General features: G+C 29.2%; 2 protein-coding genes and 1 long non-coding RNA gene across 10 annotated transcripts; 2 read left to right on the top strand and 1 right to left on the bottom strand.

The window, feature by feature from the left end:
* Positions 1 to 1,994, bottom strand: LOC111033404 (sprT-like domain-containing protein Spartan). Of its 2 annotated transcripts, XM_022314111.1 has the most exons (3): positions 1,911 to 1,994; positions 1,711 to 1,846; positions 1 to 1,657 (listed from the first exon to the last, which is right to left on the bottom strand). In XM_022314111.1, exon 3 carries the CDS (start codon positions 1,642 to 1,644, stop codon positions 61 to 63), a length of 1,584 nt encoding a protein of 527 aa, XP_022169803.1. In that variant the 5' UTR covers positions 1,645 to 1,657; positions 1,711 to 1,846; positions 1,911 to 1,994; the 3' UTR covers positions 1 to 60. The 2 variants fall into 2 exon arrangements, with proteins under 2 accessions (XP_022169803.1, XP_022169802.1); XM_022314110.1 differs by lacking the exon at positions 1,911 to 1,994 and having other exon boundaries at positions 1,711 to 1,904.
* Positions 1,995 to 2,312: 318 nt separating this feature from the next.
* LOC111033406 lies at positions 2,313 to 7,092 on the top strand. 3 transcript variants are annotated; one of them, XR_002604414.1, is made up of 7 exons: positions 2,313 to 3,365; positions 3,471 to 3,662; positions 4,451 to 4,526; positions 4,598 to 4,942; positions 5,809 to 6,203; positions 6,418 to 6,613; positions 6,701 to 7,092. It is a non-coding gene; the product is annotated as an uncharacterized LOC111033406 (long non-coding RNA). The 3 variants fall into 3 exon arrangements; XR_002604415.1 differs by having other exon boundaries at positions 4,598 to 5,890; positions 6,005 to 6,203; XR_002604413.1 differs by having other exon boundaries at positions 4,598 to 6,203.
* Positions 7,093 to 9,045: 1,953 nt separating this feature from the next.
* Positions 9,046 to 24,010, top strand: LOC111033403. 5 transcript variants are annotated; one of them, XM_022314106.1, is made up of 10 exons: positions 9,046 to 9,155; positions 9,352 to 9,524; positions 12,292 to 12,596; positions 12,749 to 12,776; positions 19,193 to 19,244; positions 19,371 to 19,498; positions 20,236 to 20,498; positions 20,570 to 20,644; positions 20,727 to 20,959; positions 21,024 to 24,010. In XM_022314106.1, the coding sequence occupies exons 3-10, from the start codon at positions 12,387 to 12,389 to the stop codon at positions 23,866 to 23,868; spliced, it is 3,834 nt and encodes a 1,277-aa protein (XP_022169798.1). In that variant the 5' UTR covers positions 9,046 to 9,155; positions 9,352 to 9,524; positions 12,292 to 12,386; the 3' UTR covers positions 23,869 to 24,010. The 5 variants fall into 5 exon arrangements, with proteins under 5 accessions (XP_022169798.1, XP_022169799.1, XP_022169797.1 ...); XM_022314107.1 differs by lacking the exon at positions 9,352 to 9,524; XM_022314105.1 differs by having other exon boundaries at positions 9,046 to 9,524.
* Positions 24,011 to 24,026: the final 16 nt, after the last annotated feature.

The raw sequence follows: 24,026 nt of genomic DNA, 5'->3' as shown, positions 1-24,026 counted from the left end.
TAAACATCTTATAACACAATATATTAAATATAAAAAATAAACGAAATATAAAATTAATTATTAACATACTGACAAACAGTTATCTATATGATCATCCAATTCTATAATATTTTTAAATACTTTTTCACAGCATGGGCATTTTAAATTATTTTTATCATGATTTGGCTTTAGTGATTCTGTTGACATACAAATATCTAAATGTGTATTAATATTGCTTTCTTTGACCATTTTATCACAACATGGACAGTTTATATAATTAGTATCATCAGGAATATTATCAGTGTCATTCTCAAACACATTGATCAACATTTTACAACTATTTAAATGCTCCTTCATTAAGGATCTATCAACTGTATCATTGCAAGCTGGGCATTTACACATATCATTAATTTCATTGCCAAACATCTCTCTCAACTGACTACATTTTTGTAAATGATCATTCAACCAGTCTGTTAACTGATTTTCATTACAAATGGGACATGGAGTTAATTCATCATACAACTCAGCTACCTCTTCATCACTAAAATCATCTACTTTACAAAAATCATCCAATACATATAAATTCTTTTTAACATTTTGTTTATCATATTCATTAGGTTCAGAAGACATTTTGGCATTCTTATCATAAACGTCCTGTGTGGGTGAGTTTGACTTGTTATTAAACTGAAGCTTTTGATCATTTTTTTTTGATCTAGAATGTATTTCAGAACCATCATGATGAACTTTGCTTGTTGGAGAATCCAATATTGTAATGAAATTTGTAATTTTATTAACAGGTTTAACATCCAGTTGTTTTTTAACAGTTGTTTTTTTTTTCAATCCAAACCCTTCAGGTTCTTTGATTTTAGTAAAAATTCCACCGCAAGTGGCTTGATGATGAGTCCACCACCTATCGTATGGCCCTGGAGCGCGGTTCATGCACCTTTTTACAGATCCATAAAATGGCCTCTTATATTGACATGGCCCATTACATTTCCACTCATGTACTTTGTACACCTTAACTTCTTCGTTAAAACCATGATAAATTGTTATTTTAGTACCAGCTGCTACATTTATTCTGTACATATGTTTACAAAACTCTGGCCCATGTCCATCTCTATTGTTATGATCTTTGTTATTTGTAAGAAACAAATATGCATGAATCATTTCATGTAATAATGTTTCAACTAAATCCTTTCGAGGCCTGAGTTTCAACAGTGGTTCACTTAGACTTATGGAACAAAACCCATTTTGATATCTACATAAACCAGCACAGACTGTCATCCTTTTGCTCCACTGTATCATGACTGAGTTCAATGTACTCCAAAAGTACTGTCGATTAAATGCTAAAAATAGACCGTGTATGTCTGGATTTGGATCCAACATTTCCCAAGAATGGTCTACTATACTTTCGGTAGCCTCTACGTTTTTAGGGCATGGCTGTTTAATTGGTCGAGATACATTATCAATAGCATTACGCTTTTGTTTTTTAACATTGGTATTTATATCAGTTAAATCAATTACACTATCACTACTATAGTTGGCAGCCAAACTGGTTGTAGATTTTGTCACATCTATGTAGCAAAGATCCCCGTCATTTTCTCCGAAATTGGCCAACTCGTTTTGCAATTGTAGAGCGAATAAATAATCATTGCTTGTATCCATTTCAGAATATTCACTATATAACAAAATCAATGAATTTTTGAACTAAATTTAATATTTATAACTTACTATATTTATTTTAACATCTGACCATGACCGAAATGCTGGATCATCAACTGACTGTGTACAGTGTGAAATTAGTAATTACCATTGAGATTATGAATAAGACATAAGTACTGACTATTAACCACTGAATACTGAAAATCTGAAAAACACGAACTAGTTAGATGAAGAAGACGTCCAGTATGGTATAATCAAAATTCCTTTACTTAAATAAAACAGTTATATATTTTAAACTTGATAGTTGAAACGTATGTTTTGACAGGCAAACATGTGTTTTTATCACGTCTTCTTACGGACCACTATTTAAGATAGTGCACTGATACTGCAGCAACTATAGACCTTATACTTGGTATATGGTAACCCTAGATCATACACAATGTATAATATACATATGTAAATGATCTAAGTCGCACAACGAGCAATAAATATTAAATAATATTTTATCAGTGCCAAATGTTCTCATCAAGTTGCACAAGTCGTGTCACGTAGTAAACCCACATAAAATAGAAGAACTTTGAGCACAGAATAACACGATTAACGATATTATAATAATTATATTAAATAAACTGATTGCTATTTTTAATCGTGGCACAGATTAATTTATCTGTATTCTGTGGACCTGCGGTGATTTCGTATGTGCATTGTGCAACCACGATTTTAGTTATATCTTAATCGTGTTCGCGAGTACCTTATATAGTAATTAATATCACGATTTAAGATAGTACTATCCAATAATTTATTATTCTGTGGTTAATACTTAATATAGACATCAGACCTTAGATCACATGATTATTGTTTAGACTTTATGATCTAAGCATCAAACTGTGTAGTGAACAATGAACATATAAAAAAAGTCGTGTCATACAAGAGCTCCATAGTGGCTATGTTGGCTATATAGCAGTGTACTATACGTAGTAGCCATGATTTAAGATATACCTGTATAAATTGTGGTAGAAGCTCTGCTGCGCTGGCAGTAGAGGGTGCTAGTAAGACGTGACATTTCGTAAAATTTTAAAAGAACATTCGACGACGCTCAATTTTAGACCTTAAAGTATAAGTATAACTCAGTATATGGTCTGTAACGCGGTGATCCTATCATGAACATTAGAGTTAATATTAATTAATTAATACTCATATATATATACTATACTAAGTATAGATGTAGATCTGTGAATTTAACATTAATGTTCATGGATCCAATAAAAGCCATCGTGCAACCATAGTATCTATAGTATCCGTGTTCAAAATTTGACAAAATTATAGACCTTGTAGTAAAAGGATAAAAATAAATAAATTATAAATTTCATAAAGATAAAACGGATATATTGTGTTATAGAAGATTTCTTGTAAGTCATCTGGTAAAACTGTAAATAACGAAAATGATAACAGCGTGTAACAAAATGTTGGTCATAACCACGATTAAAGATACACCTATATATATCTTTAATCGTGGTCATAACACAAGACATAAACAAACGTTTTTCATTAAAATCGCGTGGCAATTGCCGTTGCTTCTACGAGTTCTGCTTCTGCGAGTCTTAAAAAAAGTTTACATTTTCATTATTCTTAATGTCATTGTAAAATGGCATATTTTAAAAATTTGTTTCTAATATTTTAATCATAATAACGAATTTATGCAATTTAACAAATATAATATACATGTAATTTTTTAATTCACTAAAATACTATTTTTTTTTCATTTGAGATAGGTAACTGTATTGAGATGCGTGATGCTATTTTTTATCTTGTCTATTCTTGTATTTTAGGCCATTCTAAACCTCTGAACGGAAAATGTATACATTCGGTTATGGTAAGTTTTGGGAAGAGATTTGTCATTCGATATTTTCAGTTGGTAAAATCTGGAAGTTGCTACAGACTTTGAAACCCCAATGCGTAATGTAGTAAAGAGAGTTTTACCCGAATGTAGACTGATAGGATGTTGGTCTCATTTTAGCCAGGTTCGTATATTATATCCTGTAAAGTTATTTTTTTAGTATAACTTCATGATTAAAATCAGTGTTTGGAAAGAACGTCGTTCATGAACGCAACGTTCACATTCATGTTTACTGAACGATACACAAACGTCACTTGATTTTTTTCAAATTGAACTTGAACAATTTATTTTTTAATAAATTTGAATAATTTTTAACACTTAATTTACTTACCATTTAATAAATATATGTTTAAAATGTACTGATTAATTGTATTATAAAATAATATTTTCTTATTATACCCAATTCCTTTAAAAAAAAATTAAATGAACGACCTAGTGAACGCATTCATTTTTTAGATGAATGTGAATGCATTAATTTGAAAAAAACTCGAACGTGAACGAATTCATTTTTAGTGAACTTTCCAAACACAAATTAAAATAACTTATACTATCATGTTATTTTATGTTTTAAATATTTTACACTCCAAACTACACCTAAACCAAAACCCTCTTATTTTTCGCATGTCTTCTTTACCCATCCCCAGCAACCCTCCTAGAAGGTTAAAGAGAAAATGGCTAAGAGACACCCTTGCCTAACACAAAAAAAAAAAAAAAAAACGCTCACCATTGAGATCCCATCATTATTAGGAGATACTGTTGATGGACGATTTTCACCCCTCAAGTCATTCAATGCATGTATTTTACTACCGTATTATACAATTTACTTATTGTACTACTTGTTGTATAGATTGTAAATATTGCATTAAAAATTAAAAAAAAATATTTTAAATATATTAATTTATTTGATTACAGAGTATTGTACAATTCATTCAAAATCATAATTTGGTTCAGTAGATGGTTCAGTTAGTATACAATAATCATATGAATGGTGATTTAAATTTTTAAAAAATTAGTATATTACAATTCAAAAATAAAATACATAAATATCTATTCTCACAGGTTATAGCATTACCTCATTTGCTATCTATAATGAGTCCAGACCTCTCAAACATTTTCCACATTGTTGAAAGTTTCATGGCTGTACAAGAAATGGCAAGCAGTTTGGACATACCTGTAGAGTGTAGATCTTGAAGATATTTTTGAATATATTCAAACTTTCTGGTTGAATATTATTCATCCAGATGGATTTTCTGTTTTTGGACTAAATATTCGGATCAATAATTTTATTGAGAATTATATCATGTTGAAAACCTCCATTGGCCAACATCCACTGGTTTGGACTTATTGATGTGATTTGTTTTTTTCAATATTTCAGTACTTAACTAATTTAAATTTAAATTATAGGTATGTATATCGACCACGATTCCATGAATAATTTAATTGTCTAGATAGGCAGGCGTTCTGTAGAAAATCAAGTTTGAAAGGAAACTCGTTAAATAATTAATAGTAAACCATAGGGGGGGGGGGGGGGAGAAAGCCGCAAAAGGTGCATAGCCTTCCCCCCCAATCACCACGTATTTGTCCTATGTTTTAGACTGTGTTTTTTGCACTGTAATGCAGTAGTAGATGTCATAGATATTCATTTATGTAGTTACAGGATTCAATTTACATACGGTTGTTAATTGTAAAATTACAATTCTGAAAACTTCTCGCCAGTCTAATACCACATTAGTTATTACTTAATATGTTTCTTTATCATGGTTCTGGTGAATATTGAGTATTGACTGGAATATCCTCATTGCGACGTTTAGTATACATTAAAAATAATGATGTAATAATATAAAACTCAACGCACGACAAATAACAATTTTTAGTATCTACATTGGACATCCTATGTGTAACATGTAATGTGTTCCTACTTATTGTAAATTTTTGACAGTCAAGTTCGACTTTTCATGTGCTCTAATATAATTACCATAAAAACAATTATTTAATATGGACAAAAAAAAGTTTCTTTTAAAGAAAAATGAAACAAATCTATGTTAGCCAATGCTTTGCCAATTAAAAACAGCTGTGTTAAGAATTTGTTTTGTTCTTTAGCCCCCCCCCCTCCCTCTCCTCTTCAACCCAAAATTCAGCACTGGATCTGCTACTGTAGTCAACAACTAACCATTAATTAATTTAATTTACCTACCTAATACAAAGGATTATTCTTTCATATAAACTGTCGGTACATATTGTTTAAAATGTATTGAAACATACTGTTTTAGGTCAGAAGATAAATTATTACTTCAAAGATCACTACTTGGCTTGTACAAAATACGGTATGACACTATGACCTACCTTCGAAAGGTAGCCTACTCATCAGTTAGTTGTTTAAATGAGCTAATAGGCCCAATTCCGAATGGTTATCTTCAAAATTAGTTATGTGTTTTAAACCAACTAACAATTAAATTTATCTTAAAGTCTAGATATCAACCAACAAGTAAGTGCTTTTATTTTGCTACTATTACCATTGTCGCCACCTCTAATACCTGGTGGGGTTGGAGGCTGTGGTCATGGTTATATTCAAGCACTTGGTCCAGTTGCAAATAGTAGGATTCCACGACATAGAGGAAGACTAATTGGACATATACAGGCCAAAGAGTATGTAACTCGCAAATAGGTAATTCTATAAGAAAAAAAAATAAGTACCTATTTTATAAAGAAGAAATTATTGTAATTGTATTTATTAGTAGAGGAAGTGGAAGAGGTTTTTGAACCAATATAATATTATGTTCACAGACAAACCGAAAATTATGATGTAGTCAAAAATCATTTGTTATTAACAGATGGTAATTAAATATATAAAAAATTAATATTCTATTCAATTTTTACAGAAGGACCATCATTATTTATGGTATTAACCATAATTGTGTAAATGAAGATCTAGACAGATGTTTGTTCAAAAAAACATTCTACCATGTACCCATGGATGGTGCTGTGTGACGGATATCCAAATCATATGACATCTTTGTCCTGTTTCTAAGGTTCTTTTCCCTAGAACATAGCCCATTTGTATTGTACACGCTATTGGTAAACATTCAAAAAATAAAATATATTCAATTATTAAATATAAAATAGTATTTAAAATTACATTTTATTTTGTATATTAAATTACAGGTGGTTGAATAGAAAACCAAAATTTTACTGATCCAGCTGGAAGTCAGTGTCTAGGGTGTTTACTACAATACATGAGGGATATACGCAATAGATCACGGTTTATATATTTATATTGTGGACATGGATGGTTTTGTGGGGATTGTGCCATACCAATTGTGAAATAAGTAGGGGAGAAATAGATGCCGCAATCGCCAATTCAAATATTAATTGTATAGCTAAGAGTTATTTAGTCATACATTTAATTTCCCTTAATTTAATAAAATACACACTTGAAACATCTAAACTCAAATGTTTTTTTTTATTTATGTTTGTGTTTTGTAAGAAATTTACCACAGACTAACGTACGGCTTAAAATATGTTATTATTATTTTATTTTTAAAATAAGTTTATCTTAGTCCATGGTTGAAAAAATAATTCAATGATGTAGAACAAAGTTAATATTTGTCTAAATATTTTTTGGCTATTATCAAATATATTAGGTATAATAATTAAATATACGTTGTATTATATAATGATCTATGGATATTTGATATAATATTAAGCCAAAGAAATATAACTAATAGTTATATATATGTGTAGATATTATAAAAGACACTTAAGTATGTATGGACAGAAAAAAAAGATTGTGAATTATTTGAGAAGAGTATTATAGTAATATAGTGCAACATAGGATCGGATGAGTTCTATCTTTGTTAGGATATTATATAATTTTAGGTAAGGCTTAATGTCTAACATAGAGACATTGAGTACCTATTTATTAAATTATCATAATTCAGTACCTAGCTTAGAGTAACAAAACTAGTTAATATGTTTTTTTTTTTTTTATTTCCTTTTCATTTTACCCAGCAAATATTTAAAATTAACAAAAAATGTTCTAACAATCTAATTTTCAGAAGAAAAATTTACTAATTTTGGTTGAATACAAAATTAAATAAGTATTAATTGCTTATACTTCATAGAATTGTATTTATACATAATACCTATTGACTATTTGACCAGGCCAGAACAGTACAGCTATAGATTTTAAAAATTTTAACATCAATGGTTCAAAAATTGTATATTATGCAATTTTTATATTTTGTAAGATTTATTGATTAAGGTACCTACCTACTAGTTAAAATATTACCTATTTATTGGTAAATGTACAAATATTAATAAAAATAATAATAATTATCGATTGGCTTTATTTGGCTACTACTAAAAAAGATGATTGCTCAACAGACAACGAGTATTAAAAAAATACTAAAATTAAATATTCAATAAATTCTATGGTACCTAGGTGGCTAGGTACTACTTTGTAGTATTACTATCGATACTGATTGGTACCTAGTAACAATAAAATATCAGAAAAGTACCACCGATTATATTACGAAAATAATATATTTTTCATATAACCTGTGGCAGGACAGTAGGACATCATTTAAGGTCACTGCATCGGTTAGGTGGTGGCGGTAAAGTTGTGTCCGGCTTCATTTTGCCTCCACCGCCACCGATGCAATGTGTGGGGCTACATTGCCGTGGCCGGACGTGGCAGTAGTAGCACGTAGCAGTTGGATGTGGTTCGGTTATTAATATATCTGTATAATAATCGCTGAACCGTATAGTATTTAATATAAATATACGAATGTATTGCTCAATAATTATTATATATTATAGTTCAATGGTATAAGATCTATGGAGTAATCAGTAAACCGTTTTAGAATTGACGCCACAACGATTTGCAGACATTTGCACTCGGTATACATTCGCGAAAATGCTCATATTAACTTGTATGTGATAAATGATAATGTCATAGAGTGTTCTATGGGTGATGTGGAGTGGTCGTCTTCGGACTCTTTAAAAATATTTAATTGCCAAGGCGGAACGCGCCTGATGATAGTGCCATATTGATTTCGTTTTCATTTTTCTGTATTTGGAGAAAAAATGTTTACTCATTATTACTAATTTTGTTGATAAAATGATTCCAATAAAAATATGTCTAATGGAACCATACACGACAGCCTCAAAGTAAGGTGACGCATTTCAATGTACTAATTAAATACAACTCGAGTTCCATATTTATATTTTATCGTTCAGTGGGTTTTAGCCTCTTAGGTTTATTTTTGGTCTTGGTGATGGGTCCATAGTCGTAATATAATATTAAGATCAAGATTTTAACTTTTTAATTTTAAACATGGCTAAAATGTTATTAGTTAACAAATTATATTATTTAGCCCTGCATAATATAGACAATATAATATTATACTGCAACATATGAACATAATATTATACAATATTACTACCGTGCATTAATACCTATACTGAAAACTAACCTTTTAAAGTTTATTTATAGTTGGTATGGATTATGGAGGCATTACGCCCCATAATAGTGCTCCGTATTCCTTTTTGTAATCCATGAGATTTCGAGAAAAGTTTCCGATGCTAACTTGTTTACGATGATTATCAACAATTGGTGGTAAGCCTCGTTAGTTTTGTCTAACCTTATTATTTTCTTGTTTAATATGCGTCTTACCATCGGCGTCCATTGTGATTTACGGCATTAGTAGTGTAGCGTCCCTCACTTTAAGTATAATTGTACTTTTTTTTCATCGAAATCACATTATAGTTGTACATATTTTTATACATTGGTGTTTTTGTAAAAAACTATTTAGAAACAATTAACTTCTATTAAGTAATATTCGTGCGGTCCTGTCCGGTGTCCACTAAGGCCACACCGCACACATGGTGAGCCGTGTGTCGCCATTGCAATCTGACGTGTTTGACAAAGTATATTTTTATTTGCCTCGAGAATCTAAATTCAAGAGAACGCTGCGCTACCTCACAAGTAAGTTTATTGGTTTCAAATGACCGTTTTTATCGATCGTCTCAGGAAATAGCGTGAAATAGATACCTACTTTCGAACTGGGATCACTTCTCCTGGGGCCATAATATGGGTTTTATAGTTAGCCGTTAGGCCCCAAAATAGATAATAAAGCTTAACAATTGGAAGTGATTTCGTTCGTAGTATAATCCTAGACAGTAGACACAATGCTTAGCGGAGATGGTTTTCGTAAATCCTTAGTTACTGATTATTAATCATAATATCATTGATAATAATTACTATTGTACCTAGTAGTGTAGTACTATAATATTTATTATCCATTTATCCGTCTCATATTATGTAAACGTAGAAAAACAGGTTTTATTCAAAAAGACTTATATTTTTGTATTAAACGTGTTTATACTACAACCTGAATTAAAGCTGTATCTCAAATGAACTAGGTATAGCCTGTAGGGAATATAAAAGTTTAATTAACTCAAAATTATATTTTATGGTTCAGTATAATTTTGGAAGTTTCATTATTAGGTTGATTATCATGTTCTTTTTTCTTTGCTAGCACGTCATTCTGATTGTGCTAAATAAATACAAATTGTGTATTACTTTTAAAAATAAAAAATATACGTATAATGCAAATACTGGTCGAAGTATTCTTTAAAGTGTTTTTCACATAAGCCAACCAAATGTGTTTTTTTGTTTCTGGAGTATTATAGTATGTACTAAAAAATTACTAATTCTTCATCAGTCATCACACATTCACACCAAGAAGATTTTTAACAAATCGGTGGAATCTTGTTTTAAATTTTTATTGACCAAGCATAAATATTTTTAAGAGGACCCTACACAAGCATTTGTTGTCTCCATCTTACAAGTGCATCACATAATAAATTTACACTAAGCAGATCACTTTTAACTCCGTTAGCTTAAAATTAGAGTGAATGAAACTATTATGAAACTTGATGGTAAGAACATTACAATATGTGGATTCTTTACGATAGTTCAAATTTCTAGCAAGTTTTCCTTGTTTTAATATGGGATCAATTAAAAATGCTCATAACAAATCTAAAAACTAAATCCCCATAAAAAAACACAAATACATACACAGATAATATTCTCACCATTACGTTTCATGATAGATCGATTCACTCAAATGTTTAAACTAATGGAGCTAATCGTGATCTGCTGACTGTAAACTTGCCATGTTAGGTACACAATTATAAGACAGAGGTTACAAATGTCTGTGTAGCCTCCTCTTAACATTTGTATTAAACAAACCTAAAACATTTGGTTTAAAATATCTTGAAAATTATATCATGTCCAGAAAGTTATAGTACATATTTTAGATGATTTGAAAATGTATGTTATTACTATTTATCTATCAAAATAAATAATTTGTAAAGATGAAAAAGTATAATGAATACTATAAGTAAATTATATAATATATTAATATGGTTATAATATTGCATATTCCTAGAATATAAGTACTTCATAATATATTATAAATAGAGAAGTTATAGGGTTAACCTATCAAGAAAAAGAAAAATACAACTATTTACTCAGTATCCCATATACTCTTGAGTTACTATTAAATTTTTATTCATTCATGTAATAATATTTGATATTATATATGATTATATATGCAAGTAATTAATTATATTCTAATAATGAATTTGGCTATCACTAATTTAGTATACATAGTTGTTAGATAAACTAATAATTGAGTTATTTTGTTTGATTTTGTTATTGATTGAAGTATTTAAGTATACAAGTACTTATAGAAATTAATTTTGTGAATACATACATTTATTCATAACTGTAAAACCTCTATTAAATCGCTATGTTATTTATTAGCTTTAAAAAAGGTTTTATTATTCATTTTATATGAAAAAAAGAAAAGTAACTTTCAGCTTTAAATTTTTTTTTCTATCATTTATTATTAAAATACACAATCTGTAAATATTATTTTACAATAAGCGTATGTGATGGAGGTGACATAGCTTTGAGTGGCAGGAGATACGAAGCTGCCCCCCTCCCATTGGAGGCACTCAACACGTTGACTGCCATGCGGCCGCCGGCGGCCTCAAGAATATTTATTATTTGTACGCCAGGATCATTTTTCAGTGTCATTATAAATTTGTATGTGTACTATTGAATTTGAAAAAATATTAAAAATACAAAAAAAAATGTTAAAATTATGTTTTATAATACACAATCTATATATTTTGTACAATAAGCATATAGGATAAGAGTTAAAACATGGATTGTTTGAATGGGATGCCATTAGTGGCACTTACTTGACATGATGTTTAGGGTAATTAAGAAGGGATATTTAATTTAAATAGTCAACTCAACGAGTTAAAACAATTAGTTAGCTTGCCCGGATTTGGGTATACGCATGTATATTCAATAGACATTTTATTTTGTACCTAGACAGCCTACAATATTGAAAAACTTTGTTTTGTTCAGATTAATATGGTACAAAGTTGCCTGTCTTGGATTTTTTTAATATCTTATTAAAATGGAAAATAAAATATTTTATTATTTTATAAATTATAATATTTTCTTTTAATTTGTTCAAAATATTTTTGTCATTTTTCCTTAAAAAGTGAGAATCCCATCATAATTATTAATAAGGGCTACTATGATGTTATGACATACATATTAATATGTTTCCAAGTAGACCAATTTAAATATGTGTTGTATTAATTATAACTTTATATTTGTGCCAAATAATCTTTTAATATAATTTTAATGAGTATATGTTTGTTTTCAGATTAATTACCTCTATCAAGTAATTTAAATCTTTTTTAAAGACAAAACTAAAAGGAACAATAACAAAAAATAGATCATATTAATTAGCATACAACAATGAGCTTTGATATCAGTGAAAAAAGTTTTGAATTTGTTTCTACTAATATTAAAATAGACAATGGTTCAATTTTCATTGATGAATCAAGTAATTCAGAAGATTTTGCTTATAAGTCTAATGTTAAAGATAAAATACAACAACATGAAATGTGTGAATTAACCTCTACATCTTATGAAAACTATGTCAATGTTTCAGAATCAAATTCACGGGTAACTGCCTTAATATATTTTATTGGCTTTAAATATATAACATTAGTTTATTTAATTATATTTGTGGTACATACCTGATACCTATATCTTGTGCATTTTTCTTATACAATTTTTAACACTATATACTAAATAATTGCTCTTTTTTTCCATAGGAACTTACAGATACATTATTAGATGATGGTGAGTGTTATTAACAAATTATGACAGTTTTCTTTTCTTTTATAAGCATTTAAGTCTCTTAGCACCTTCCACTAAACTTCCCACTATCCCTGTTAAGACCTTAGAGAGTCCTCCAATTTTTCCAACTCATTAATAACTGTCCTGCTTTACCCTATCCAATCATTGTTGTTGATGCATCTATGTGGTCCTTTTCCATCATAACCTTTATGTATTATGTCAGCCGCACTTGTCCTACCCACTCCAGCCATTTGGCAATTAAGAAAACATTTTTTGTTGTCTCCATCACTTATTCATAAAAAAAAAATTGCTCTTAACATTTCTCATTTTGTAGTTCCACTTATGCAAGGTCTTAGGCAATTATTATTTTGATTAATTTTTATGGCTGAAATAAATTTAAAGTAAAGTCATTTTTATAATAATAATAAGTTTATTTATAATAGGTAGGTATGTTTATATTTAAATATTCTTCATACTTTTTGTGGAACTCTTCATGCTTTAATCTCTGCAAATTCATTTATCAATGTTGTCCAATCGAGATTTTCCGCCATATAATTTTCAATAGATAAGATTACAAGTGATGACAATCATTCATCACCCATAGCTGACCTTACATATGTCTTAATTAGCTTAAGTTTCGAAAAACTACGTTATCTAGATGCAACTGTAACAGGTATTGTCAAAAGAATCCTGAGTGCGATCTACACATCTAAAAAAAATTCTTTTGTGTCAGTATCCAGTGTATACTGTAAGACCTCTTTTGGCGCCTTATATTCTACTAATACAATTTTTCAAAGATGTATTAATTCATTTGTGAGGTCTATGCCATTAAGATCTGATTGCTGGCCTTCTGACAATGTTAGATGAAGATCCATGCAGTAAGTAAAAAGTTCTGTCTTTTCTGGTAACTTATCAAATTAATATGAAAATCACTTGTGAGATTCCTCCATTTGTTCAAAATGGTCTTCAATGAACCAGATCTGTTCTCAAACAGTTCAAGAAAAATTCTTGTTTGAATATTTTTTTGGGATAACTTTGCTCTTCGTGGTGGCTTTCATAATTAAACTGTCATTTTCTTTTTCTCAATCGAGATAAATCATTGAACTTTTTTGCATTTCCAAGAATGCCTGTTAACTCGTTTGCTTTCATAAGTGCATCAATATAACCTGATATACAGAATTTAGGAATATTTTTTACACATGACTTCATGAGTGAAGTAGCAGTAACTATGGCTCTTATATATTCTGCAAAGATTTACTTACAATATTTATTTGGAATAATATGTCGTACCACACTACAATTGAAATCAAAAATTTATTATATGTTAGTTTATTGGCTGGACATCCTGCTTCATGACGTGTTTCAATATCTCCCTGAGTAGTTCCTGAAATTAGTATTAACGCATTATAAATCCCTTTTATTTGGTATCAAATTGGTCTTACACTGTCTATAAACTAGCTTTAGTATAAGCTCTAGAAAATTACCTACCAGGGTTTGGTCAAAACAGCTTTACAGACCAACTCCAAAATGCAAAATTTTGTTTTGCATTTTTTTTTCAAATCACATTCTTTTTGAAATTTCTGTTTTCTATTTTGAATACCAGAATGTTTTTTGGTACCATTATCATAATCTTGCCATCATCTTAATAGAACCCAGTTATTTTTGTTTATTCGGGTCTAATACAATCATAGACATATAAAACAACTAGATAGTGGCCTGCATATTACATTCCTGCAGGAACGTTGAAGTTGTGCTGCCATATGCTAACAGGATTAACAATGTTAACAAAATAACTCAATAGATAATATACCTATACATATGTATATGGCATATATATTATGAATATATGTATATTATCAATCATGCAATTTTGTCCTGTTGGCATATGGCTGCCAACTTCATTATTAGCCTGTAGTCGGCTAACTAGTTGTTTTATATGTCCATGTATACAATCTAACATGATTTCCAAGAAGACAAAAGTGTTAAGTATATTTTCAAATGTAGTGCTCTTGAAGGTGGAGTACCCGCATAATTAATTCGACTATGTATTTTTGTTAGGCTGTTACGGCTATGGATTTTCTCAAGATAACTTTTAATTTTTGCTATACATTATTGTATTTACTCAAAATATTAAAAAAACATTTTTGATTCTAATATCAAAACTTTGAAGACACCCAGGCCCGCCCTCAAGACCATCCCTACATCTATATTAACATAAACAACATAATCTATTAAAATTGTGTTTTCTAACAATACATATAATATGTGTAAAAAAAACTTAATTTGGTGAACTTAACAATTCTTTTTCTTTTTTAAAGTAAAAACCGGGGAAGTCTTTCTGCTGTATAGTGGGTTCTGAGTGAACCTCATCAATGAGTATTGTAAAGAATAATAATATATTAAATTTAACAGCCATTCCTTATATCAAACAAATCATAGGTGATAATATCGAATTATCTATCAGCCTTTATTTCTAAGGATATTTTTTAGTTAATTTATAGTTATTACTATAAGTAATTTATGTTTCTATATTCATCAGTAGGTTACACAATAATTTTATAAAATCAGCTAGATAATAATTGGATGACAAATTAATTGACATGGTGATCTAACCTTGTCTCGTGTTTACAAAGCAAACCTTTGGATTTCGTTTGTTGGTGTAAGCATCATCATATCACGGTGAATCGTATTTCTTTCGAACGTCCAAATTGGTTTTATTATGGCTACATTTAATTGTAGACTTTGTTTTCGGTGGTTAATCGAGGTGAGGCCCGACTAACCAATACAGTTTTCGAATTTTTCCTAACGAACGGCGTTTCCTAAGTTTCCAGCTTAGACGATAGTCGAGATACACTCCAAGGTATTCAGCTGATGGGTTTAAGTTATTTATTCATTCAGAAACTCTTAACGGAGTGAAATGTTTTATTTGTTCGTGTATTAAGCTGTCAACATTGTCTTTAGTTTCACGATTACTATTGTTTATTGGAGTTTAGTAAGAGAAGCACAGGGATGTGAAAGTCACTTAGCTCTACTAGTATTTTAACTTTATGTATAATTGTATGAAGTTCCTGTGAAGTTTCCTTACGTGGAAGTCTATAAGATCGGGTAATTTATTTAGGCTATTCAGCCAGTAGGTAGGTTTTCTAGTTAAAATGATCTGTTCTTCATTTATGTTTGCAAATATATACAATTCACGCCATTCGGTGGTGATCAATCTTGATCCACAGTGTACTTGATATTATAATTGCTCCAGCAATACTCTGTGTCTGGGAAGAATCTACTTTGTGTCTTGGATAATACATAACAGAGATAGTAAGGTTGTTGATGGCTTCAATAATATGGTCATGGTTCCTTATGTAAATGTTATTGAGGCTGTTTATCAAGTTCGTAGGGCTTAATTAACTACTTTATTATTACCGCAGTTCCTCCATGAGCGAGGTTTCTTGGATGTTCTCTTGTATATATTTGATAGCTACGTCATTCAGAACAGTCTGTGGTGTTGGGTGGGTTTCTGAAACTAAAGCTATGTCCATTTGTTCATCATTCATAAGATGTTAGGTTTTGTACATACGTTAGCATTTCATTCGAAGAGTAATTCATTTCTTCTTCGTTTTGGTTTTTGTCTGGTTTTACTAAGCCTGTCTAATTTTATTTTATTTTGTTAATGCCAACATCACGTCACACATCGACGATACATTATTTTTTCTATTGTGTATTGGTTGAGTCTGTGGATCCTTTTTCTTTCGAAGCAGAAGCCACGAATAAGCGGAGTGCCCTTTACAATTTATGGCATGTGCTTCACCATAGTTTCCATATTTTACCTTTGGTTTCTTAGAATTAAAGTCATTTAGAGAAATGTGTCTTTCATTACCCTTCATACACTTTGGTATTTTAAAACAGGTTTTGAATGTGACCAAAATATTTGCAAATTTGGATCATAAAACGTATTTTTCCTTTTTGATTACACGCCTATTTTTAGGATCATAAATGTGTTTGTTGTTTGCTATTGAATCCCAATCGACGAAAAATAGGTATACTCATATAGTTAGGTTTGATTTTTTTAAATTTTAATGTTCGTAACGTTGTACACAAAGATTGGATAATTTGTCTTAGGGAGGGGGAGGGGCAAAATACAAAAATCTCTCACTGTGACATTATAATAAAATTTGAATGCCATGGTTGTTTTTTTTTTTTATTGGGGTTTTAGACACTGGTCCAAACTTATTCAGTTATAATTCAAAAAATATTCAACACAATAAAAAGCACCTTATCTATTGCTCAAAATTTCTAATTTTAATATATAGTCACATGTAATCATAAAATAATTGCATACCAATCACCTCATCTATTTGAACGTGCCTATGAGTATTTAGCAAAGCCAATCCAACTAAGCAATCTTGCCTCATACTCGATCGCAACCAAGTTTTTAACCCAAGTTGAAAAAGCGAAACATAAAAAAATAATAAAATTTAATGCATAAGCAAGTCAGTGCAGAGCAAGTGTAAAATTGGTCAGTTATAGCAAATAAAAGAATTATGAATGAATTATTAAATAATTATGTATTATGAATTATTAATTAAAAATTATCAATGATATGTGGTCATAAACATAACTTGATTATTTTTTCGATAATCTTTTAAGTTTTGCTATTAATTAGTGGAATAAGTATGATCAGTTAAAAAACTACACTCAGCAGAAGCAACGGTAACTGGCAAGCAAGCAATTATGTATACAATTTTTTTAATATTTGGGTACAGTATACCATTATATTGGTCAATAGCTGTCAATGTATGATTTATTATATCTCCATCTGAAACACAATCAAAGCATATCATCATTGCATAATAATATAATTATTTGATACTTAGTAAATTATTAATATATGATTACCTTCATTTTTATTTTTTCCACAATTGCATTTCTGATTTCAATTGGGATTCGTCTAATAGTTTCAATAAGTCATCATCAAATTTATAGCCTGTTTTTATTGTTGCTACTATTGTGTCAATCTTTTTATCATTTACATCATTGGTTTTGTTTACTTAAAAACCGTGACTTAAAATCTTCTAATACATTTTCCACCAATAGTATTGCAACACCTACCTCGTTTATTTAAAGTGGCTGTTGATATTTATACCTAATTCTATCCATTTAAAGAGTAGTAAGTTAGCTATTCCCACTACACAAACTGATCTTGTGAACCGGGTTGTTGCATCAATAAAAATAAAGTTTTCTAAGTTATATTTTACAGGACCTAGAAACTTATGATCTGCGTTCATAGATAACTACAATCAAATATGATATAGCAACGTATACAAAATTTATTAAATGTTTGAAAAGTAATAATATTATACAGAACACTATCACCTGATAGAAAATACCATTACAGAACATCCATCTGTACCCACTCTAACACAGTATTTAGGGTTTGAAGCAAATTCTTTCAACATCTTACAACAGTTTGCTCAAAATTTCACCAGTTAATTTTGGTTCTGAGACTTTATTAGCGGTAGTAAAACCTTGGATGTTATCTTTATAAGATTCAACTGTTTTAAGTGACCTTACACATATGTGTGAAAAATGAAAATCAATAAATGCAATAAAAAATTTTTAATTATACCATTTTTAATGTCTCCCAAAATAAGGCACATTTGAGAAACAACTCATATCAGTAGTTTTGTCAAATAAAATACTGTAGTATTTTGATTCTTTTACCTTTAGAAATTTGTTGAGTGATTATTTGTTTACAACAATCTATTAATTTATTTTGGACTACAGAGCTAATATATGTTACTTTTGAATGAGTTGTTGTTAAATTAGTGTCTATCTGCTCATTATTAAGTGGCAATTTTGATGATTCGTTTGTGTTAGAATATGAACTTGACAACAGTGGACAGTTGACATTTGTACTATCATTGTAATATGTACAATTATTTTAGATTTCAATTCTGAATTGTCATCAATGATATCACCTTTTTTCAACACCCATTGGGTTAGTTTCTTCTGCAGATTTGAGTATAATAAAAATAAACTATCATCACAGAATATTGTTTATTGATTTTGATTACAACTATACACAATGAATTTTTCTTTATTATCTATGATTATAACACAGAACATGGTACCTATTTAAGTTAGAAAATGTTTCTGTAGGAGTTACAAAATTGGGAACCATATTGGGTGGAAACGTATGATAGGCAAGTACATCTTAGTCATAACTCATAATACTCATAACAATGGAATTTAACTTATAATTACAGCTTCCGTTAAACAGTAAAAAAAAAAAGAGTCGGCCCTCGTGGGAAGGGAGGGGAGTTGAATGCCCCTATTTTGCTGTTTAATATTTTATTTTATTAATGTTAATCAGACATATTATTTGTTATGGTAGTTTATACACGAGTGTTTATATTTTTATTTAGGAAAAATTGTTGCTATGCATAGAATTTCTCCGTCGACTGCTTTGCCAATAATGTGAGTACCTTTAAATTTAATTGTTAGCTTATAATTTATGTGTTGGCAGGTACAGATTACATTTCCAAAATAACTATGGTTCTAATAATCCGTTCCTAATATAGTATGCTGTTTTAATATTTTCAGGCGAACATCACCAAAATCATATACTTGCCAACATTGCTTTTTGTGTAATACGGTTTTTAATTCATTTGACGTTCCTGTATATATTAGTTGGATAACAAGTATTGACAAGCAAAATGAGTTTTTAAAAAGTAAGCTTTTAGAATCTTTCAATTTAATTATATATAATTGTATGTATCATCTTATTTTACAAGTTTTGATCTAAAATTAGTTTTTCCTAGCACATGAAATGGCTGTGTCATTTTGTGCTACATTTTCCTTATTATTTATGATAGAATTATGTTTATTTTTGAATTATATTTATATTTTATACCGATAATTTTAGTAGGTTATATTTATGTTATAAATGTTTTATAGCCATATAGGTACCTATAATAGTAAAGACGTATAGTCCCATTCAACGTGCATGTGTGATGTGTCACAATTCACAGATATAACTAAATATGGTTAATGGGTTAAACAATTTTTAAAATTTCAAAAAATTTTATATTTTTGTATTTTATTTTCTACAGAAGTCTACCACATTTGAAAATAAAATTTTTTTTCTATTAGTTGTTGATCTTAACAGTTTCCTTTGAAGTATCTTTGCTAGAGACCAAGGTACACCTGCTACATAGGCGTTTTTATAATTAAGTTAAAATTAAGATAAATATTAACTCTCACTTTTAGCTAAATGTCATTCCTTAGCAAAGGTTTTGAACCCTCTGCTTCTACATAGATTATTGCCACACACAACTTCCTCTAGTATTCCAAACCAACTAAATAATATTTTTTTAATAATTGTCTCACTAGTTTTATTTTTTATACCTAGGACATATTATGTTTATACATTTATATTTTTAAATATTTGATGATTGAATGATTTTAGTTAAGCCATCATTATCGATTGATTCATGCCTTTGTCAATTTTGTTGGGAATCCTTGGTAAAAAATAAGGATTCAATATTAAATGAAGAATTATTTTCTGAAAAAAAGACTAGATTGTTGGAATGTTATTATGGGAGGAAAAAAAGATCAAAAAATGAAAAATCATGCTCAATACATTTCTGCTCTGAAAATTATAGTCATAAAATGTCTGTGAATGAGTATGAAAATATTAAAAAAATATTATCAACGTTTGAATCTTGCTCTGTAAGTAAATAATATTAATGTTTTGTACAATAAATTAAAAATACTTAAATAATTATTTATTTGTATTTTAGTTAGTTTTCTTTAAATCCACAAAAGAAACTTCAGACTTATTTCCTTTTCGTCTTTGTGAAGATCATAATGCCATGGTAAATATTCTTAAAATATATTACTGACTACTTACTAAATATTGTTCTTGAACATATTTTAATATAATTGTTTTTTATTTAGATCACTGTTATGTCATCATGTCAAATCTGTAGTTGCAAACTAAATGAACCATTTAACACTACTGACTGGTCAATGTACGAAACATGGAATTGGGTATTGATTGAAAATAATCTTCCTTTAATACTGCAAAGCGGTATGTTCATATGTATGACTTGTAGAGGACACATTTCTAAATTAAATCCTGGTTTCCCGACTAACAACTTGCCACATTTGCGGAAAAATATCACTATCAAGTAAGACTTATTTTATAGAAATATATTCACATTTATTATTATATTAAACTTAGCTAAATTTCAGCAATGCAATTCGTTTAAAATTATATGGAGAATCACAGCATAACTTGTTCGATATATGTCAAGGATCAACATATGCGACACCTATTGTTGTTGCTAAGATTGAAGAAAATAAAGAATCCGTTTGTTCAACAAAAGTTAAGTTTACTGATCCTTTGATAACTGCAACTTATCGTTATGAAGTTGACTATGATGAACATGATACAGAATCAATGACAAGCACTGTGTTATTAAATGTAGGTGAAAAAAAATTAGTTTCACCTAAATTAGAACCACAAGATGAAGGACTTGATTTTGTACAACTTGAAGAAGAACATTCTAAAACATTTACGACTAATAAACCTACAGATCAATTCAATAATTTATTCACAGACTCGACACCTAACACAAGTGGTATTCAAATGACAAACTCATTAAATGAAAATGTTGATGATATACCTGAAAACATATTATCCGAGCAAAATTATGCCAGCAATTTGTTGCAATTGCACAGTGATCATCAATTGAAAAATTATGATATCAAAATATCAAAATATGAAGAGATTAATCAATATCCAGGAATTTCCAATGATAGTTCACTACAAATTCGATGTAAAGTTAACAATGTAGAAATTGTTAAAAACAAGCCAGAGATTATTGATTCCCGTCAAGTTGTTAGTGAGCACAATGAAATAAAAAATAATCAAAGCAAGTTAAATTCTAATAATATTATATGTACTGTTGTCCCAGATCTAAAAGAAATTAATCAATGTTTAAATGAAATAAATACAATTCATAAAACTGTTAATTTAAATGAGACTGACAATAGTATGTATTCGTGTATCACAGCAATAGAACCACCTAATGTTCTAGTTAATCCTGTTTCAATAAGGAGAAAACAAAAGAATGTTATATGCGATACAATTTCCAATAAAATTGTGAAGAAACCAAGACCTAATGAAAAATACAGTTCGTATGAAAATAATACTCACAAATCCTGTGGAAATAAAAATATTGCTCATCCAAGTATAAATTCTGATTTAATTGGTGTTAAAGATCTGTCAGGTGGTGTGGATGAAGAATCTTTAAAGCTTCAAAGTAGTAATTTACTAAAAGATATTGAATTGAATACTAATGTGCCATCTATTCATGTAGAAACAGTTAACAGTTTGAACCCAAGTTGTGCAAGTCCACCGCAGTTACATTTATTAAAAAAAATTCCATATTCTTACAATAAGGAAAAATATTCTAGAAAAGGGGTGAAAAATGTTCTGTTGGATAATAATGTATCTGATTCTAATAGTTTACCAGAAACTATAACTTTATCAGAACATGGAAGTTTATCAGATTCTGAAATTAGAGCTTCTAATTTTAATATTTTATTGGATTCTGAAGAGTTTTCTGAAACTGACAGTGAATTTAGTTGTTTACCACCATGTGAATTTGAAAATGATTTTGTAATTATAAAGAATAATAACAATTCCGATTCTGACGGTAATAAAATATTAAAACTTACACACCTATTAGATACTTTAGAAGACTCAAATAGTAAAAATGTGCCTGAACGTAAAATTCGATCGGGTGCTGAAGCAGAATCAGATAATTGTGAGGAATCGCAATGTATAATTTCTGTGTCCGATTCTGAAAAGATAATTAATGACAAAAAATTAACTACCTTCAAAGTTATTGATATAAAATCAGATCGCGAAGTACTATTGAATGATGTTAAAGTCTTTGAACCTAAGTCTCATAAGAAGGGAAATAAAATGTACCATTGTGTATATAAAGATGAAATTGAACCTTCAGGTGACGAAGGATTCTCTTGTATAATTGTATACGATACTGATGAGGTATCCAATAATACAAATCTAACAACCTACAAAGTTAATGTTATAAAAGGATTAGATTATACAATATTTTTGGATGATGAAAGAGTCATGATTGTACTAGAGGGTAAGAATAAAAATAAACAAAATAAGATTTTATTTAATAAGGTAGTTCAACCTTCCAGCAATGAGGCATCCATTTGTATAGTTATAATTGATAATGAAAAAGAAAATTGTTCTAAAAAATTATCTACTTTCAAAACTGTTTGCAGTTCTAAAAGACCAGATAATGAAGTATTGAATGGTAAAGAACTCAATATTGTGAATTTGGATAGATGGATAAAATATACTGTAACTAATATTGACATTGGATCAAATGGCAATGATAAAAAATACTATTGTTTCATTAAACTCAATAATAAAGTTATAAACAAAAAAAATATTGAAAATTATTTTGATAACCAGGAGATTTATTGCAAAAAAGTATCAGATATGATTACTATGCCAAAAGATATAATTGATGTTGATGATTCACATGGCGATAATGAACTTGACAAAGTTCAAGAATATTTTAAAGAAATTTTTTCTGCAATACAATATTTTTTTAAAACTTCTTCTAATAAATCACAGAGAGAATTGTATTCTAAAATAGGAAATGATACAGACATGCTTCTGTACCTGATGGAAAACTTTCGTATGTTTTACAACGAAGAACTGGTTGTTCCTGAAACAGCTGATGAATTTTCTAAAAACTATTTAAAAGAACAAAAAAAAATGTTATACGATTGTTTTGGTGACCCTAATGACAGTATTAATGCCTCAAAGCCGTTTATACATCCATCATCTCACCTACATCAGTACAGCAAACGATTATCAACTGATGTTATATCACTTCCAATCCAAGATATGACTTCCAGTAGTTCATTAACAAAGAGTAATTCAATTGCTTCAAAAGTTCAAACACAAATATCAAAATATCAAATGCCGAATTTGAGACAAATAATATTACCGGTTGCAATAAAAAAAAAAAAAAACTTTTGGTAAAAGTAAATTTGTTCCCCGCCAATATGTAAGTTAAAGAGCAGCCAACTCAAACAAACAAAACTTCCTTTTCTTTCGTCTTTTCCAGTTTCTCTATGGATGACTGGTTTTATAACATATATTTTAAAATATTATGTACCTAAGCAATAAGATAAATAAAG

Source organism: Myzus persicae, unplaced genomic scaffold, assembly GCF_001856785.1.
Source record: "Myzus persicae strain clone G006 unplaced genomic scaffold, MPER_G0061.0, whole genome shotgun sequence".
NCBI classification, from domain to species: domain Eukaryota; kingdom Metazoa; phylum Arthropoda; class Insecta; order Hemiptera; family Aphididae; genus Myzus; species Myzus persicae.
The sequence above is the reverse complement of the archived record's forward strand: the minus strand, read 5'-3'. Positions and strand labels throughout refer to the sequence as shown.

Bases quoted from the DNA above. Each gene is read 5' to 3' on its own strand.
- LOC111033404 (XM_022314111.1), bottom strand. From the start codon at position 1,644: ATGGATACAAGCAATGATTATTTATTCGCTCTACAATTGCAAAACGAG.
- LOC111033403 (XM_022314107.1), top strand. From the start codon at position 12,387: ATGAGCTTTGATATCAGTGAAAAAAGTTTTGAATTTGTTTCTACTAAT. The intron at 12,777-19,192 runs GTGAGTGTTATT...ATTTTTATTTAG, and splicing joins AGATACATTATTAGATGATG to GAAAAATTGTTGCTATGCAT. The intron at 20,960-21,023 runs GTAAGACTTATT...GCTAAATTTCAG, and splicing joins CGGAAAAATATCACTATCAA to CAATGCAATTCGTTTAAAAT.